This window comes from Capra hircus, chromosome 21 (assembly GCF_001704415.2).
Source record: "Capra hircus breed San Clemente chromosome 21, ASM170441v1, whole genome shotgun sequence".
Taxonomy (NCBI): Eukaryota; Metazoa; Chordata; class Mammalia; order Artiodactyla; family Bovidae; genus Capra; species Capra hircus.
Genome location: NC_030828.1, coordinates 67,300,456 through 67,320,644, shown reverse-complemented (window position 1 = coordinate 67,320,644; position 20,189 = coordinate 67,300,456). Strand labels below are relative to the sequence as shown.

Here is a 20,189-nt window from a genome sequence, read left to right as displayed (position 1 = left end):
CCATGGCATGTGGAATCTTCCCAGACCAGGGATCAAACCTGTGTCCCCTGCATGGGCAGGCAGATTCTTAACCACGGGACCACCAGGAAAGTCCTAAACAGAGAAACTCAGAATCATTTTCTTAACATCATCAACAAGCAAAGCTGCCTATTATCACTACCATTATTTAACAAAAAGCTGGAGCTCATGGCTCATACTTTTAGGAAAAATTTATAAGAATCTTAAGAAGAGAGAAAATGTCATTATTTGTAGATGATATAAACTACCTGCAAACCAAAAGAATTGGAAATACCACTGGAACTCAAGAGAGAGCTTAGCAAGGTGCAAGATCAACCTATAACAAAAGTTCCCTATACTAGTAGTAACCTACCACAAAATTTAACTAAAAAATAACCTTCATAACAGCAATAAAAACTATAAAGTAAATAGAAACTAACTTAAGACTATGCAAGAACTCCCTGGACAAAGCCTTAAATTTTAATAAAAGACATAAAAGATACTCTACATACTGTAAAATGGGAATTCCATACTCTTCAACAGATAATATTATACAATCTACCCAAATTTATCTGAAAGTTCAAGGCAATCTCAATTAACATTTCCAGCCAGTAGTTTATGAGTAATTTTAAACTTACTCTAAAGTGTAAGGAGCAGCGGCTGTGCTTTGTGGAGCAGCCGTGAGAGATACCCCACGCCCAAGGTAAGAGAAACCCAAGTAAGATGGTAGGTGTTGCAAGAGGGCATCAGAGGGCAGACACACTGAAACCATACTCACAGAAAACTAGTCAATCTAATCACACTAGGACCACAGCCTTGTCTAACTCAATGAAACTAAGCCATGGCCGCCAGGCAACCCAAGACAGGCGGGTCATGGTGGAGAGGTCTGACAGAATGTGGTCCACTGGAGAAGGGAATGGCAAACCACTTCAGTATTCTTGCCTTGAGAACCCCATGAACAGTGTGAAAAGGCAAAATGATAGGATACCAAAAGAGGAACTCCCCAGGTCAGTAGGTGCCCAGTATGCTACTGGAGATCAGGGGAGAAATAACTCCAGAAAGCATGAAGGGATGGAGCCAAAGCAAAAACAATACCCAGCTGTGGATGTGACTGGTGATAGAAGCAAGGTCTGAAGCTGTAAAGAGCAATATTGCATAGGAACCTGGAATGTCAGGTACATAAATCAAGGCAAATTGGAAGTGGTCAAACAAGAGATGGCAAGAGTGAACGTCGACATTCTAGGAATCAGCGAACAAAAATGGACTGGAATGGGTGAATTTAACTCAGATGACCATTATATCTACTACTGCAGGCAGGAATCCCTCAGAAGAAATGGAGTCGCCATTATGGTCAACAAGAGTCCAAAATGCAGTACTTGGACACAATCTCAAAAGCGACAGAATGATCTCTGTTCGTCTCCAAGGCAGACCATTCAGTATCACAGTAATCCAAGTCTATGCCCCAACCAGTAACGCTGAAGAAACTGAAGTTGAACGGTTCTATGAAGACCTACAAGATCTTTTAGAACTAACACCCAAAAAAGATGTCCTTTTCATTATAGGGGACTGGAATGCCAAAGTAGGAAGTCAAGAAACACCTGAAGTAACAGGCAAATTTGGCCTTGGAATGCGGAATGAAGCGGGGCAAAGACTAATAGAGTTTTGTCAAGATAATGCACTGGTCATAGCAAACACCCTCTTCCAACAACACAAGAGAAGACTCTACACATGGACATCACCAGATGGTCAACACCAAAATCAGACTGATTATATTCTTTGCAGCCAAAGATGGAGAAGCTCCATACAGTCAACAAAAACAAGACCGGGAGCTGACTGTGGCTAGACCATGAACTCCTTATTACCAAATTCAGACTTAAATTGAAGAAAGCAGGGAAAATCGCTAGACCATTCAGGTATGACCTAAATCAAATCCCTTATGATTATACAGTGGAAGTGAGAAATAGATTTAAGGGACTAGATCTGATAGATAGAGTGCCTGATGAACTATGGAATGAGGTTCATGACACTGTACAGGAGACAGGGATCAAGACCATCCCCATGGAAAAGAAATGCAAAAAAGCAAAATGGCTGTCTGGGGAGGCCTTACAAATAGCTGTGAAAAGAAGAGAAGTGAAAAGCAAAGGAGAAAAGGAAAGATATCAGCATCTGAATGCAGAGTTCCAGAGAATAGCAAGAAGAGATAAGAAAGCCTTCCTCAGTGATCAATGCAAAGAAACAGAGGAGGAAAACAGAACAGGAAAGACTGGAGATCTCTTCGAGAAAATTAGAGATACGAAGGGAACATTTCATGCAAAGATGGGCTCGATAAAGGACAGAAATGGTATGGACCTAACAGAAGCAGAAGATATTAAGAGATGGCAAGAATACATAGAAGAACTGTACAAAAAGGATCTTCACGACCCGGATAATCACGATGGTGTGATCACTCATCTAGAGCAAGACATCCTGGAATGTGAAGCCAAGTGGGCCTTAGAAAGCATCACTATGAACAAAGCTAGTGGAGGTGATGGAATTCCAGTTGAGCTATTTCAAATCCTGAAAGATGATGCTGTGAAAGTGCTGCACTCAATATGCCAGCAAATTTGGAAAACTCAGCAGTGGCCACAGGACTGGAAAAGGTCCGTTTTCTTTCCAATCCCAAAGAAAGGCAATGCCAAAGAACGCTCAAACTACCACACAATTGCACTCATCTCACATGCTAGTGAAGTAATGCTCAAAATTCTCCAAGCCAGGCTTCAGCAATACGTGAACCAGGAACTCCCTGATGTTCAAGCTGGATTTAGAAAAGGCAGAGGAACCAGAGATCAAATTGCCAACATCTGCTGGATCATGGAAAAATCAAGAGAGTTCCAGAAAAACATCTATTTCTGCTTTATTGACTATGCCAAAGCCTTTGACTGTGTGGATCACAATAAACTGTGGAAAATTCTGAGAGAGATGGGAATACCAGACCACCTGACCTGCCTCTTGAGAAATCTGTATGCAGGTCAGGAAGCAACAGTTAGAACTGGACATGGAACAACAGAATGGTTCCAAATAGGAAAAGGAGTACGTCAAGGCTGTATATTGTCACCCTGCTTATTTAACTTCTATGCAGAGTACATCATGAGAAATGCTGGACTGGAAGAAACACAAGCTAGAATCAAGATCGCCGGGAGGAATATCAATAACTTCAGATATGCAGAGGACACCACCCTTATGGCAGAGAGTGAAGAGGAACTAAAAAGCCTCTTGACGAAAGTGAAAGAGGAGAGTGAAAAAGTAGGCTTAAAGCTCAACATTCAGAAAATGAAGATCATGGCATCCAGTCCCATCACTCCATGGAAAATAGATGGAGAAACAGTGGAAACAGTGTCAGATTTTATTTTTTTGGGCTCCAAAATCACTGCAGATGGTGACTGCAGCCATGAAATTAAAAGACGCTTACTCCTTGGAAAAAAAGTTATGACCAACCTAGATAGCATATTCAAAAGCAGAGACATTACTTTGCCGACTAAGGTCCGTCTAGTCAAGGCTATGGTTTTTCCAGTGGTCATGTATGGATGTGAGAGTTGGACTGTGAAGAAGGCTGAGCGCCGAAGAATTGATGCTTTTGAACTCTAGTGTTGGAGAAGACTCTTGGATTGGAGAGTCCCTTGGATTGCAAGGAGATCCAACCAGTCCGTTCTGAAGGAGATCAACCCTGGGATTTCTCTGGGCGGAATGATGCTGAAGCTGAAACTCCAGTACTTTGGCCACCTCACGTGACGAGCTGACTCACTGGAAAAGACTTTGATGCTGGGAGGGATTGGGGGCAGGAGGAGAAGGGGACGACCAAGGATGAGATGGCTGGATGGCATCACTGACTCGGTGAACACGAGTCTGAGTGAATTCCAGGAGTTGGTGATGGACAGGGAGGCCTGGCGTGCTGCGATTCATGGGGTCGCAAAGAGTCGTACACGACTGAGCGACTGAAGTGAACTGAACTCAAAGTGTACACGGACAAATATTTCATGGCCACCAGGTCAGCCTTAAAAAAGAGTTAAATAAAGCTCAGAAATAAGAAGTGATCAAAGTTAAAACCAGTAACAAGACACACCTGCATCACACTGTACCCTCAGGAGCATGCACTAAGGGTGATGCATCCTTCCGGTGGCGTTCTTGCCAAAAGTATGTAACCTTAACCTAATTCTGAGACAACATTAGACAAACTTAAATTGTGGGATCTTTGACTGGATCTTGAGACAGGGAAGGAACCCTGCAGAAAAGCAGGTGACAATTCAAGTAAGTTCTGCAGCTCTTGTTAACTGTATTAGGCCAGTGTTAATTTTCTAGTTTTCATAATTGTACCACGGTTTGGGCTTCCCTGATGGCTCCGACGGTAAAGCATCTGCCTGGAATGCAGGAGACCTGGGTTCAATCCCTGGAGAAGGAAATGGCAACCCACTCCAGTACTCTCGCCTAGAAAATTCCATGGATGGAGGAGCCTGGTAGGCTACAGTCCATGGGGTCACAAAGAGTCGGACACGACTGAGCGACTTCACTGGCTCACTGGTATCTAAGTGCTTGCTCGACATCAGGGGAGACTGAGTGAAGAGCACACATGTACTCTGTACTAATCTCACAATTTTAAGTCTAAACTGATTTTAACATGAAAAGTTTGATAAGCATATACATATAAAGATAGAAAGATTGCAATAGTCTCTAAAGCCATAGTAATTGTTAAAGAAAAGAAAACCTGTAGGCTATTGGCACAACAGAAAAACAGGCAATGCAACTAAACACCAAGATAAAAGCCACTGAGTATATGGGAACTCGAGATACAATGAAAGCAATCCTATAACCCAGCAGGGAAAGGATGGACCACTGAGTGGGCAGCAGAGGAAAACTGGCTCACTGGATCAGTCACAGAGGAACACAGAACTAGATCCCTATCTACGTCCCCACGCAGAAGGGAGGTGCCCTTTTAATCTAAAGGGACTAAAAAAACCCACATGTGAAGTATAAAATGAAATTTAAGAAAATATCCTTGTGAGCCAGATATTTAAGCAAAAGCTCAAATGCACAAACTTAAGGCAAACATTCATGTGAGTTACACGAAAATTAAGAGCGTCTGTCCAAAGGGACTTCTACGAAGATGATAGAAGATACATGAAATGTCTGAAACCTACATCGGATTAATACCTAGAAAATCAAAGAGTATCTAAGAATCAACAAGAAATAAATAATCAAGTAGAAAAGGGACAGAGAAAAAACAGCATTTTATAAAAGGCCCCCAAAGCCAAGAAATATACAGATGTACTACAAAGGTCCATCTAGTCAAGGCTATGGTTTTTCCAGTGGTCATCTACGGATGTGAGAGTTGGACCGTGAAGAAGGCTGAGCGCCGAAGAATTGATGCTTTTGAACTCTGGTGTTGGAGAAGACTCTTGAGAGTCCCTTGGACTGCAAGGAGATCCAACCAGTCCATTCTGAAGATCAATCCTGGGATTTCTTTGGACGGAATGATGCTAAAGCTGAAACTCCAGTACTTTGGCCACCTCATGCGAAGAGTTGACTCATTGGAAAAGACTCTGATGCTGGGAGGGATTGAGGGCAGGAGGAGAAGGGGACGACCGAGGATGAGATGGCTGGATGGCATCACCGACTCGATGGACGTGAGTTTGAGTGAACTCTGGGAGTTGGTGATGGACAGGGAGGCCTGGCGTGCTGTGATTCACAGGGTCGCAAAGAGTCGGACACGACTGAGCGACTGAACTGAACTGAAAAATCATAAAGAAACACAAATTAACAATGAAGTATCACATTATACTTAGGGCTAGCAAAAAAAAATTAGAAAACTGGACAATTCTAATGATGGAGGAACTAGCGTTACAAAACCCCTGTGCACTACTAGTGGGAGTATGGCTGACGGAGCCATCCAGAAGAGCAAGCCACAAGTGCCTGACATTTCCTGTGACCCAGGAAACCCACTCCTAGCTACACATCTGCAAGATTTTCTTACACGGCTCCACAAGGAGACATGTATGAAGACGTTCATCGTCGCACTGTGTGTGTGTGCATGTATGCAGCAGACATCTCCCCCCCGGCAAGTAGGTAAAATGTGGCAGACTCATACCACAGAAGTGCTATTCTACAGTTAGAGGCGACAGGTTTGATACATAGATGAGACTGGACTATTTACACAAAGCACAAAACACATACGTTTAAGAACACATATAAGAACACTAACATCTTGGGAAGATAAGGGACATGATATATAGGGATTAACAGGAATAAAGAGAACGGCCTCACACTCATCAGGATGTGGCTTCTGCAGCTGAGTTTATGAAAATGTTTCCAAGAATATGAAAATAGGGAAAGGGAACTATTATTGTTCATATGCATAAAATCAGCCAACTTGTTTTTGTTTGTAATAAAACGCTTATTACTGGTATTAGGACCTAACAGGACCTAACAGAAGCAGAAGATATTTTTTTAAAAAGGTGGCACAAATACACAGAAGAACTACACAAAAAAGATCTTAAATGAGCCAGATAACCACGATGGTGTGATCACTCACCCAGAGCCAGACATCCTGGAGTCTGAAGTCAAGCAGGCCTTAGGAAGCATCACTGCAAACAAAGCTAGTGGAGGTGATGCAATTCCAGCTCAGCTATTTCAAATCCTAAAAGATGATGCTCAATATGCCAGCAAATGTGGAAAACAGCAGTGGCCACAGGACTGGAAAAGGTCGGTTTTCATTCCAATCCCAAAGAAAGGCAGTGCCAAAGAATGCTCAAACTACCACACAACTGCACTCATCTCACACGCTAGCAAAGTAATGATCAAAATTCTCTAAGTGAGGCTTTCAACAGTATGTGAACCAAGAAGTTCCAGATGTTCAAGGTGGATTTGGAAAAGGCAGAGGAACCAGAAATCCAATTGCCAACATCCACTGGATCATGGAAAAAGCAAGAGAGTTCCAAAAAGACATATATTTCTGCTTTACTGACTATGCCAAAGTCTTTGACTGTGTGGATCACAATAAACTGTGGAAAATTCTTCAAGAGATGGGAATACCAGACCACCTGACCTGATTCCTGAGAAATTTGTATGCAGGTGAAGAAGCAACAGTTAGAACCAGACATGGGACAACGGACTAGTTCCAAATTGGGAAAGGAGTTCAGCAAGGCTGTACACCGTCACCCTGTTTATTTAACTTATATGCAGAGTACATCATGGAAATGTCGGACTGGATGAAGCACAAGCTGGAATCAAGATTACTGGGAGAAATATCAATAACTTCAAATATGCAGATGACACCACCCTTATGGCAGAAAGCGAAGAGGAACCGAAGAGCCTCTTGATGAAAGTGAAAGAGGAAAGTAAAAAAGCTGGCTGAAAATTCAACATTCAAAAAACAAAGATCATGGCATCCAGTCCCATCACTTCATGGCAAATAGATGGAGAAACAATGGAAACAGTGACAAAGACTTTATTTTCTTGGGCTCCAAAATCACTGCAGATGGTGACTGCAGCCATGAAATTAAGACGCTTGCTCCTTGAAAGAAAAGTATGACAAACCTAGACAGCATATTAAAAAGCAGAGACATTATTTTTCCAACAAAGGTCTGTCTAGTCAAAGCTATGGTTTTCTCAGTAGTCAAGTATGCATGTGAGAGCTGGACCATAAAGAAAGCTGAGTACCGAAGAATGATGCTTTTGAACTGTGGTGTTGGAGAAGACTCTTGAGACTCCCTTGGACTGCAAGGAGATCAAACCAGTCAATCCTCAAGGAAATCAGTCCTGAATATTCATTGGAAGGATTGAAGCTGAAACTCCAATGCTTTGGCCACCTGTTGTGAAGAACTGACTCATCTGAAAAGACCCTGGTGCTGGGAAAGATTGAAGGCAAGAGGAGAAGGAGACGACAGAGGATGAGACGGGTGGATGGGATCACCAACTCGATGGACATGAGAGGAGCTGGTGATGGACAGGGAAGCCTGGCGTGCTGCAGTTCACGGGGTCGCAAAGAGTTGAACACGACGACTGAGTGACTGAACTGAACTGATTACCGGTACAGCAGATGAAGCATCGTAATAATGAAACATACTGAAAATTAATTTACTTGATTTACTCTCAGAAGAATAAAGCACAAACTGTAGCTCTAGAAAAGTGACTCAGTAGCTTTTGACCAGTTAATTATATGCTAAGTACTCATTAAATAACAGGCTCTCCAGAGGAATAAAACAAACAGAACATACGCACACAGTTTAGCTGGGGACCTAACGGAGAACAGTAACTGGAGAACAGTAACTGGAACGAGGGGCAATCCCCGCCCCATGAGAAAATCAAAGTGCGAATACTCCGAGCACCACCCAACAGGTTTGTGAGAAATGTGTGGCGCTTTCATCTTTCTATTAAAGCAATTGGTTAATTGTATCCAATTTTTAATTTATATTTAAAAATGTATTCCCAAATATTTCAACACCTAATATAAAAAGAGTACGATTCTACATTCCTTTTTTCATATTGTCTTTAAAATCTGGAATATACTTTATATTCACAAGACATCTTAACTCAGACCAGTCACATGTCAAGGGCTCAGTAGCCACACATAGCTGGTAGCTACTGTGCTGGACAATGCAGCTCTAAGCACTCAGACAACATGACCACGTTCAGGCAAGATGAAGGAAAAATAGGTGTCCAAGAGGAAGGAAAAGAAAGGGGATGGAGTCTTTGAAAGACAAGTAGCAGAGTTTTAAAGGAAGATAAAGGCTATTTCAAGCCAGACATGAGCACAAGGAAAGCTTAAAAAGCTTGGAGGGTGCTGGGAGAGACATCCCTAACCTGAAGGTCTAGCCGATTTCACCTCTTACAATTCTTTCACACACCTCTAACAATGAAAATAAATTGGCTTAATTCCTTGACATTGTGACTGCTGGAAATTTCTTCTCTTTCTGTTCTTGACTAGGCTGGCACTTCTGTCTTGCATCCCCTTGCTTTAGTTAATTTCTACACTGAAGTACTTGACTAAGAGCTCTTTGATGGTAAGAATTCTCTCCATATTCTTAGAACACAGGACCCAGCAACCAGAAGGTGTGAAACTGCTAGGTGAATAGTCAGCAGAATAGGTGAACAGTTAGAAAAAACAAAACTAGAAAGGTGGGTCAGTAACTTTGAATAATAAACCAGACTTTAGATTACCCAGTTTTCTAGAATAACACTACAAAAGCTACCTGAAGAGGGAATTTGACATTTACATGCAGAATCCTCATCATGTGGAGCAGACTGGGCCAAGCACTTTTTGGTTTCTTCAATCAGTTTCAGTTTCTTCAGTCACAACAACCCTGAATAGATGATGTTACTCTCTTCTGTTAAATAAAAAGATGTAATGTATAGCATGCTCATTATATAATACTGAATACCTAATACTAAATTATATATTTGAAAGTAGCTAAAAGAGTAGATTTTAAAATTCTCATGAACAGAAAAAAACCCTTAATTATATGTGGTGATGAATATTAACTAGACTCATTGTGGTGATCATTTCACAACATATACAAATATTAAATCATTATGTTATACACCTGAAACTAATATGATGCTACATGTCAATTATATCAATAAGTTTTTAATTATATTAAAAAATTTTAAATGAGGCACAGACAAGTAATTAACTTGCCCATGGTCAGATTACTTGTATTAGTATTGGAAGACCAGGTTCAAAGGCAAGCCTCTAACTCCAAATCGGAATTTCTCTCACGTTTTGCTGCTCCTTCTTTTGGGCTCCACATCTGGTCCACTATACATCAGAAGCGTCTTCAGAATCTCTCCCTCAACCACAGTCTTAGGCTCCCACCTTTACCTCTGACTTCCAAGCCCAGACTCTTTCCATTAAGCTTCCTTTTAAGAAAGTTACCTGAGGTTTTAAAAAAGGAGAAAGAAGATGAATTCATTGGAACTACATACAGAAAGAAGAGGCTGAAGACACAGGACACGAGAAATGAAAGAAATGACAACACAGAGATGAGATGAAAAGACCAATAAACAAGCACTAATGACGGCTAGCATTTATCCATTACTTATTATGTGTCAGGCACCATTCTAAATGCTTTACCCATGCTGTCCCATTTAATCACTAATTCAACCAATATTTATTTACTGATCACCTGTAATAAATGACCAGCATGTTCTAAGTATTTGAAATAGTATCAATAAACAAAACAAATATTCCTGCTCTCCTGGAGTGTTCAGTATGCCAGAGGAAACTGACAAAACACAATAAACCTAAGAAATATATAAACTAAATACCGTGTTAAAGGTAACAACGCAATAAGGATTAAGAAAAAAAAAAAACTAGATCAGGGTTAGGTTGGGAGGGGCATCAATGGCTAGAGCAAGGCTTACTGAGGTGATGCCTGAGAAGAGGAGAAGGTGAGAGAATTACCCATGTGGGTACCTGGAAGAAAAGTGTTCGGACAAAGAGAAGAGCCAGCGCCAAGGCACTGAGGCTGGAGTGTCCCTGGTGTATTCAAAGAACAGCGAGAAGGCCCCCGGGTCCATGGACGCAGTGAGACGAGGCAGGAGATGAAAACAGCGAGGTAAGGGAGGCTGCGGCATGGAAGGTATTATCTTATAACCGCCCCATGAGGTGATTACTACCACCAATCCCATTTATAGATGAGGCATGAAGAAGTTAAATAACTTCAAAGGTCACACAAAAAATGCTAGGTCAGATTATCAACCCCAAGAGTTACTACTACAGTGGCTGGAAAACATGGCCCCAAAGTCTCTGACTCCCACTACGAGGAAAGGGCTCAGTCCCTTCCACTCAAGTCTGGGTGCCCATGACTGCTTTAGCATTCTAAGAACTGATACTACGTGCCTTCTGAGGATAGGCCGTAAAAGACAAGCAGCTCTGTCTTGTTTGCTGAAATATCAAGCCACCTCGTGTCTGATCACACATAGGTCTCCAGGCTGGAGAGGCCCACGTAGTGGCTCTGACCAAGAGCCCCAGCAGCCTTCTGACAATAGCTGTCAGTGTGCCAGATTAAGAAGTGGTCTTAGGTGGCTCAGCTGGTAAAGAATCTGCTTGCAATGCAGGAGACCTGGGTTCGATCCCTGGGTTGGGAAGATTCTCCTGGAGAAGAGAACAGCTACCCACTCCAGCATTCTGGCCTGGACAATTCCATGGACTGTATGTAGTCCACAGGGTGGCAAAGAGTCAGGCACGACTGAGCAACTTTCACTTTCACTTAGGATATGCATCTTTCAACCCAGCTGTTCAAACCCCCAATCCTTTCCGGATATCCCAAGTGAAGTCCCAGATATGTCATTCCCATTTGAATTACACTCCTCACACAAAATCTGTGAGTATAATGAAACAGTTGTTGTTTTACACTACTGAGTTGTGGAGCGGCTAGTTTCACAGCAATAAGTAGGATAAATATATAATAAGCAGGAAATAAACGCGAAGCACCTGACCTAAGTTAACCAACAGAAAAAGTAACTAGAATACATCACCATGGTATGTAGAAGGTTCTTTATCGCTGAAAATCTTTAATGTCTAGAAGGCAACCTTCTTTTAAGAAAAAAAGTATGTAAGTTCCTTTAGTCCATTCCACTAGTGAAGCTAACACATGCCTACGAATAGCAAGGCAAGTCTGGGACAGGCAAGGGCTACGCAAGAGAAGGAAGACACGGAAAGAGGTGGAGACAGTATGTGAACGGAGTGCCACCCAAAACACCTCGTGTGCCTTCAATAATCAAAGTTGCCTGCCCAGCTTAAATCATGCTTCCGGACAAAGAATGGTAAGGCTGAGGGCAGAAGGCTATGTTAGGAAATTGTTCTACGTTTACTCCTCTCTGGGATTCTCATTTTAATCTGCTACCGTGGTCAATGAAGTCATAAAGGTACTGACTATAAAAAGAATGGGGCTATATAAAATTCTAGAATAAGACCCTTGAGTTCAGCTTACTCAAACTTCATACGAAACTCTCCCAAAATAGATTTTCATATAAAATGTCCTAATGGTCACGTGCAGTTGTGAGAGCTGGATCATAAAGAAGGCAGAACGCCAAAGAATGGATGCCTTCAAACTGTGGTGCTGGAGAAGACTCCTGAAAGTCCCTCGGACAGGAAGGATATCAAACCAGTCAATCTTAAGGGAGATCAACCCTAAATATTCACTGGAAGGACTAATGATGAAGGTGAAGCTCCAGTATTTTTGTCATCTGATGTAAATAGACGACTCACTGGAAAAGTCCCTGACGCTGAGGGAAATTGAGGGCAGAAGAAGAGGGCGTCAAAGGATGAGAAGGCCGGATGGCTTCACCGATACAACGAACATGAACTTGGGCAAACCTGGGAGATGGTGAGGGACAGGAAGGCCTGGTGTGCTCAGTCCATGGAGTCACAGAGAGTCGAAGACATGATTAGGTGAATAAGCAATACAAGTCCCACAAGATTCAACCTCCACCCCCAAGCAACTGCTTATTAGTGAGAAATACAAACAAAACATCTTAAGCTTTGTTCAAGCTTCAGCTGTGAACACCAAGATCCCAGGTAACCCAGATCCAATAAGGCAAAAACAATGCCTTGTCTAGTCTACACAGCACTGTGTAAGACTAACCAACCTTTGCCAAGCAGCTCAGGTGACCTAAGGGCAGTGCTAAAGAATCTAGCTTGAAGAAAAAGCTGGACTTGCCTCAAAAGTCATTTTCTTCCAGTGCCGCCAGCTGCCCTCTCAATTACTGTACAGGCAGGTGCACGCGGGTCAGCACAAACCCTTTGTGATTACTTGTAGACCAATTCCAAGCACATTCTTTAAATTCCCATGTAAGACAACATTAAAGTTGGGAGAGTCCCAAGGAAGAGATCTGTTTTCTCATTATTTTGAAAGTTTAAAATGGATAGGAGACAAGTGAATTTATACTTCACTCTTCCCAGTGGTGATCAGAAGTGGCTATACTCCTTGACTCTAACTTCCAGCTTGGAAACAAATTCCAGGGATAAAATCTAGCCATGTTCTAGAATCCAGAGCAATCCTCTTTGAAATTAAAGGTCACAGGTACTATTAATTCATATTAAATTGTGTATGAATCTCTTAAAAGTAACTACAATACAAATAATCATGCACTACACAGTCAAAGGGCGTCCCAGATGGAGGCGCGGGAAAGAACCCAGCTGCGCTGCAGGAGGCACAGGAGACGTGGGTTCCATCCCTGGGTCAGGAAGGTCCCCCTGGAGTAGGAAATGGCAACCCACTCCAGTGTTCTTGCCTGGAGAATTCCACAGAGGAGCCTGGAAGGCTACAGCCCATGGGGTTGCAAAGAAGTCAGACACAATCAAGCCTACACACACACAATCTAAACGGCAAATATTCCCTAATTTACATAACAAACGAAAACGACTCTCAAACTGAATAAGATCTTTTCCCAAACACTTTGACCCAATAAAAAATATTAATTCTTCAGAAAGCAACCTTTTTTTTAAAGGCCCAAACAGCTTGATTCAATAGACAGTTGTGCTTGGAAGTTAGCAGATTAAATGAAATCACACTACATGTTTTAAATTAAATACTGTATAAAGTACTTAGTACTGTTGCCTGATACATAGTAATCAACAACCAGTAACTATTTTTATTCTCAATAACCTCACTTTCAACAAAGTACCAATTTTAAACCTCAAGGAACCTGAAAATGTTATTGAAACCACCGAAATCTCTTCTTTAGTCACAATACAATCTAAAGGAACATAATTTAGTCAGCAAGCCTTCACTGAATACTAACATAGCAATTCTTTAAAGTGTGGTTCCTAGATCTGAAGCATTAACATCATCTGGTAGAACTTGTTAGAAATGCAAACTCTAGGACCCCAAAGCTAGAATCAAGGTCTGGGGGTGAAGCCCAGCCATCAGAGATTCCATAAGCCTTCCAGGCAGTGTTTGCTCCAGTTTGAGAGTTAGCAGGCTAGTTTCACAGAGCTCAGGGTGTTGTGTTCTGCAGGGACTGGGAGCCCAAAGGCAGAGGAGTGATATAGTTCCCAGGTATATCCTCCATGGAGCCTAGCACAGTGCCACACACCAATTAGGCACTCAGGTCTGAGCAGGGTAATAGTCAAACAGCCAGTGGCTGGCTAGACAATGACAACATCGGTTTATTATTTCACAGAGATAAGAAATTCTGATGACTGTTTGCATTAACAAATAATGCAGTAAGGACACAACGTGCACACACACCAGGAGCTGTTTAACTGGCAAAGTACCCCAGGGCCTCTGGAAGCACTTACTTACGAAGTGTCATATGCTTTGAAATGTAAGTGGAAAATACATTTCAAATTTACCAGTACACAAACATAATTTGTTCATGACCTCTATGTAGGTCAACTGCGGAACATAAACTAAAATGCAAACTTTGTGCTGCCTTTAAAAAAAAGCACCTTGTTTCACTTATTAGCCATCTATAATACGTGGACCCCAATATAGATTCTAATTTAAACAAACCGTTCAAAAAAAAGACAACTGAGGAAACCTGAACACTGCTAACTGGGTATTTGATATTAAAAAATGATGACAAAGGATTAAGATTACATTTTTAAAGAAGCTTTACCTCTTCTAAAAGCTTTAGAGATGAAATGATATGTACTGAGCTTGATTCTTAGAGACAGAACATATAAAATCCGTCTGGTCACTGAGCTGCTGAGTACATAGGAACGGGGGTGCTAACTATACACCACAGGGTTTGAGAGCTCTGGCTCTGCTGACATTCTGGCTGTTTCTTTGTTGAGGGCAGGGGCACTGTGCTATGTGCTGTAAAATGTTCAGGTGCATTCCTGGTCAGCAGCAACCCTGTTCCGTTATGACAACCAAAACCAACACTGTCCAATGTCCACTGGGGGCCAAACTTGTCCCCAGCTGAGAACCACTGATAAATACCTATTAAATTCTCTATTTGCTTTCCATAGAAAAATATTTTTTAAAGTCTACTTTTAATTATACTCTATGTATTGGTACAACTGCATCTCCCTAGTTGAATAATTACTACATAAAATTTAGAGAAACAGTCTGATACACAAAAAAGCAGAGAGGACTGGGATGGAGATCTGAGGCCTAGTAGATGCTCTGCTGCTGAAGTCAATAGTTGCAAGCAGCTTCTGTCACCTTTTTGAGCCTCAACATCCTCATTAGGTCCAACTGTTCGACTAGCCCTTTTGAGGCTTTTTTTTTTTTATCCTTTTAAGTTTTAAAGGGAAACAGTCTATCAGCTAAAGGTGGATATTCAAATCTGGAAATCAAATAAATGAAAATAGAGTAGTGTACCAGCATGAAGAGATTTTTCTTTTTGCAAATTATCTGCCTTTTATTATTCTTGACCTATAAGCACCATTCTTTACACAATTATATATAATTATTTAAAATTTAAATGAGATTTCGGGGGTAAGTAAAATGGAATCTTCTTACAAAATATAAAGACAAAGCTAATCGTCATATCAGCCAAAATTGTCCATCAACTGGTGAACGGATTAAAAAAAAAAAAAAACGGTTACACACCCAAACAATGAACTACTTACTACTCAGCAATAAAAAGGAATGAACTGATATACACACAAACACAAATAAATCTCAAAAATAATGCCAAACTAAAGATGCTAGACACAAGATTATAGGCTCTTTGATGCCATTCAAGTAACATTTTAGAAAAGGAGAAACTACAGAGACAGGTAACAGACCATAGTTGCCAACAGCTGGGGAAAGGGAATTGTAAAGAAGCACAGGGCACCTTTTTGGGCAATGGAAAGTTCTCTAACCATGACAGTGATTACATAACTATATATTTGTCAAAACTCATCAAACTGCACACTTGGGAAGAGTGAATGTTCTATCTCAACATACACAACTTAAAAGAGCTGCCAATCAAACTGAGAACTCCCATTCATTCTTGAACTCTCATCACTCGGCTGGCAGGAAGTCTCATACTCAGTTCAGGAGTATCGGGTAAATAATATTGTATATGCCAGACGTGAAACACCACGCAAGGTATCACACTGTGAAAGATATACAACTACTTTCAGAACACGTCAATACCAGAGTTAAAAAGACGGCACGGTGAAATAATGCAATGATGTGCTACAAACCTCTATTTTACCACTGTCAGAAATCCAATTTTAAATACATTCCAAGAGAATAAAGGCACACTCCATACCCCACATTTTTTTTAAACTTAGTAATTTCTAATGACACACAAAAAGATTACACCATAATTCAACAAATTCAACAGAGAACCAGTGAAGACCCATTTGGTGTAAACCCTTCATTATCACAAATCTGCTATCATTGTTTCTGATTATAGTTTACTTAGAAATTATGCAGCTCCTCGGACTTCCCTGGTGGTCCAGTGGTTAACACTCCGCTCATCCACTGCAGGGGGCCCAGGTTCCATGCCTGGTGAAGGAACTAAGATCCCACATGCCAGGCAGTGCAGTCAAAAAATAGAAAAATAATAATAGTAACAAAACACAAAGTATGGACCTCCTGCTCTGGTTCAATGTAAGACTGTGCTTCTCTGAGTGAAAATCAATGATGCACGTTAACTCACATTTTTGCTTGCTCCACTCTACACAGTCAAAGAACAAGAAAACAATGAAGAATTAGGTTCTATGAGAAAATGAATTCACCAATTCACCTTTTGATTTTCTATTACTAATAGATCTTCTATTACTAATAAATTTTCTATTACTAGTTCTATTCTAATAATAGATTTTCTATTACTGTTTATGTAATTTTCTAATCCATGTCATGGAAAGGTACATACATCACTGTGCTCCTGATTTACCAGGTTAAAGAACATTAAATATCATCCATTAAAATACCAATGCGATGCTTTAGGCCAAGATTTACATTAACAGATTAAAGCACCTAATAGTTATCCAGCAAATTAAGTGGTATTTTGAAGACTAAAATGAAGGTATTTGATACCACTAAGTCACAAGGTCTCAGGACGTTATTGAAAGCATGATAACAGGCAGAGCAAGGAATCTTTTCCTAAGTGACAGCATTTTCTTGCCAGGAATTACCTCATAACACATAATAAAAGGCCAGTGAAGTTTCTTTACAAGTTATTTTCTAGATTTTTTTTTTTTTAACTTTTTATTTTGTATTGGGGTATAGCCGATTAGCAATGCTGGAACAGTTTCAGGTGAGAGGGACTCAGCCTTATCTATACATGTATCCGTTCTCCTCCAAACTCCCCTCCCATTTAGGCTGCTCCGCAACACTGAACAGTTTTATGTGCTATACATTAGGTCCTTGCTGGTTATCCACACAGCAGTGTGCACAAGTCCATCCCTCCCTCCCCACCCCCAACATAGATGTTTTTGTTTTTAACAGACGATAACTCACAGCTAGACTGGAACAGTCCTGAAGCCAGAGCTAGACAAAAGTTCCAATCGCACTGGGACAGAATCAGCATCTCTCCAGTGGAATTTTTACTACAAGTTGTCAGTCATTAAAACTGTGTTCCTTGCATTTTCAAAAAGTTCACACGAACAAAAGCCAAGGTTCCTTTTACAGAATCATAGAACGTGAGTGCCAGGATGGACCAGAGAGCTCATCTAAGCCAAGCTCTTTTGAGGAAGAAGAGCTAAGCTCGGAGTGGGTGACCCTCGCCTAGGCAGTGCGAGGCAGGCAGCTTGACTACACACCTTCCTTTGAAAGGTGCTTAACCAACTCCTTCAAAACAGTCGTCTGGAAACGCGGCTACTCCTCGCTAAGTCTAAACTCTCTCCAAGAACTTCTGAATAGCTCTGGAGTTCCACCTAAGGGGGCCGAAAAGATTCCTCCGAGGGCGCTTACTTATAGTGACTGTCACTAAACTCAGCTGCAGACGATTTACAGAACGAGGCATAAAGGACAGTCCACTTGGCCCAATCAAGTACGCTGAGTCAACACGGCGAACCAGTTTTTAACCCGAGAGCCTCTCAAGAGCTGCCTACTTCATCTGAAAAGCGTCTAGTAGCGGAGACCCGACACACGCTCCGAGAGGCCACTGCGCGGCACCGCCTCTCAGGGCCGCGGGCGGCCACGCTGCAGCCTCCACGCTTCGCTTCCGAGAGAGCCCCCGGCGTAGTCACGGAGGCGCTTCCCGCCCCGCGCGTTCAGGAAACGGGCCGCCCACCGGAGCCCGGGTGGCGAGGCCAGGGATGCGGCCGCGCTCCCGGGGGCGGCGCGCGGAGACCCGACCCGAGCGGCCGCTGCGGTTACTCACGTTCTCAGTGTCCCGTTCATTCACCGTCGGCAACGGGGTCCTAGTGGACATTTTACTTCACTTCACTTCACAACGCGAGGGCGAAACAAAACAGCGCGGCCCCGGGGCCGGCGTCGCGGCGTCGAGCGCCCGGCGGATCCGGAGCGGCGCCGCGGGAGGGCGGCTCCCCTCCCCCACGGCCGTCTAGAACCCGGGCCGGGCCCGGGCCGTCCCCCGGAGGGTCGCGGGGCTCATGCTCCCGCGGCCCCGGCGGCCGCGCCGAGGAGCCCCGCGGTCGGCGGTGGCGGGGCCGGGCCGGCGGCGGCGGCGGGCTGCGGCTCGGCCCGCCGGCGTCCCCGCGCCTCAGGGCGCCCCGGAGGCCCGGACCCCCTCGCCTCCTCCTCCGCCCCCGCCCGTCGCGCCGCGGATTTCAGCGCCGGAGCCTCCACACAGCGCCGCCGGCGGCCCCTGAAGAAGAGGATGTGGAGTGCGAGACAGGTCCCCGCGAGCTGCGGGCGCCGACCATGGAGGGGACTGCGGAAGCGGCGCCTGCGCCTGGCTGCTCTTCTCCCTCCGGCTCGATTTCCGCCTCAGCCTCCGCCCGGTGGCTTGCCGACACCCCCGCTCCCGGCACCTTCGAGCCTCACGGACCCAAGATGGCCGCCTCTCGGCTTCCTTTGCTGCCTCCGGATGCCGGAAGTGACGACACCGCCGCCTCCCGGAGTTCGGCCAATCAGCGAGGCCCGAGGAAGCCGGCCGGACTGCTGTTGCTAGGGGCGACTCCCGGGCCGAGGGGGGCGGAACCCAGGGCTGGGAAGGGCTGGCTGGTACCGGCGGGCGGCTGGGGCGGCTAGGGCAGCGGGTTCCTGAGGTCGCGGCCCTCGGGAAGGAGCCGGCAAATGGTCCTGGGCGGCGGCCTGAGCTAAGACTGCTGGACTGGCGTTTGTAGCGTCGATGGAGCGTCTGCTGTGTGCAACAGCCGAGGTCGCGTCCCTCAAAAGCTGGGAGCGCGCCGCATCTAGATGGAGCCGTGACAGTCGTTTGGGGGCCAGGGCTGCGGGGAGGAGCCAAGTTCCTGCATCGTTAACGGTGACCCGGGAACCGTGAACTCAGTCACCTTTCCCGCCCCCGGCACGCTGAGCAGCCCTGGGCTGAGCTCAGCATCCTGAGGGCAGCAGGCCCGTCCCGCCCACGAGGAACTCGCGGTCGGAAGGGAGAGAGACCCGGACGCAGCTTGCAGAAGGAAGAGCGCTACAAGGGGGCCCGGGGCCCTAGAGTCCCCCTGAGACCACTGCCTAACCCCCGTCGCGGGGGAGGGTTATGACCGGACTCCGTCCCCGGGTCCCACCTTGGGGCGGAGTTTGGTGGACCCTTGTAGACTGGGACGTTGGAAATAGAACCTCCCCTGGAGCCCTTCCTAGCTCCTGAGCCTCTGAATGTGTCCGGTGGGCCTGCCCAGAGTCTGGCCGGCGGTGGATGGAATGCTTCGGTGTGGGGTTCTGAGAAGGCAGGGCGGAATGAGCTGGAGTCAGTGAACAGCGTCTACCTTGTGGGCTCCAGACATCTGTTACCTCATTCAAGCCTCGGGGTAACCCTCTAAGATGGGCAGACACACCTAGTGATCCCAAGTCTAAACAGGTTACGGTGATGTGACCAAAGTACTCAAGTTGGTTAGCTGCAAGGCTGGGATTTGAACTCATATCCTAAAATTCCCATAAAAGAAAAGCGCTTGTAGTGGGTATGCTCTGCTTTTCTTTTTCTATTTTTAATGTTTTCTCCTTTGGTCCCCCAGGATGTGACTCCTCTTGCTCTGTCTGGGACATTTCCTGCCCTGTGAGACATACATGTCTTTAAACGCCAGAATCACTCCCAGAAAGGACAGATGCTCACAATGTTAGGACATAGGAGTACTAAGATGCAGTCAGGGCTTCCATCGCTTCCTCTCAGGAAAGTGTTCAGGCCAA

General features: G+C 44.1%; 1 protein-coding gene across 13 annotated transcripts in view; it reads right to left on the bottom strand.

The window, feature by feature from the left end:
• The window catches only part of MARK3 (microtubule affinity regulating kinase 3), a 111,669-nt gene extending 92,745 nt beyond the window's left edge, over positions 1-18,924 (bottom strand). For 4 of the 13 annotated variants that reach the window (XM_005695427.3, XM_005695429.3, XM_005695430.2 and 1 more), the window contains exon 1: positions 18,247-18,924. In XM_005695427.3, the coding sequence (XP_005695484.2) occupies positions 18,247-18,297 (51 nt within the window). In that variant the 5' untranslated portion in view covers positions 18,298-18,924. The remainder of the gene's footprint in view (positions 1-18,246) is intronic. The other 9 variants (XM_018066076.1, XM_013973238.2, XM_005695428.3 and 6 more) reach the window with 5 other exon arrangements.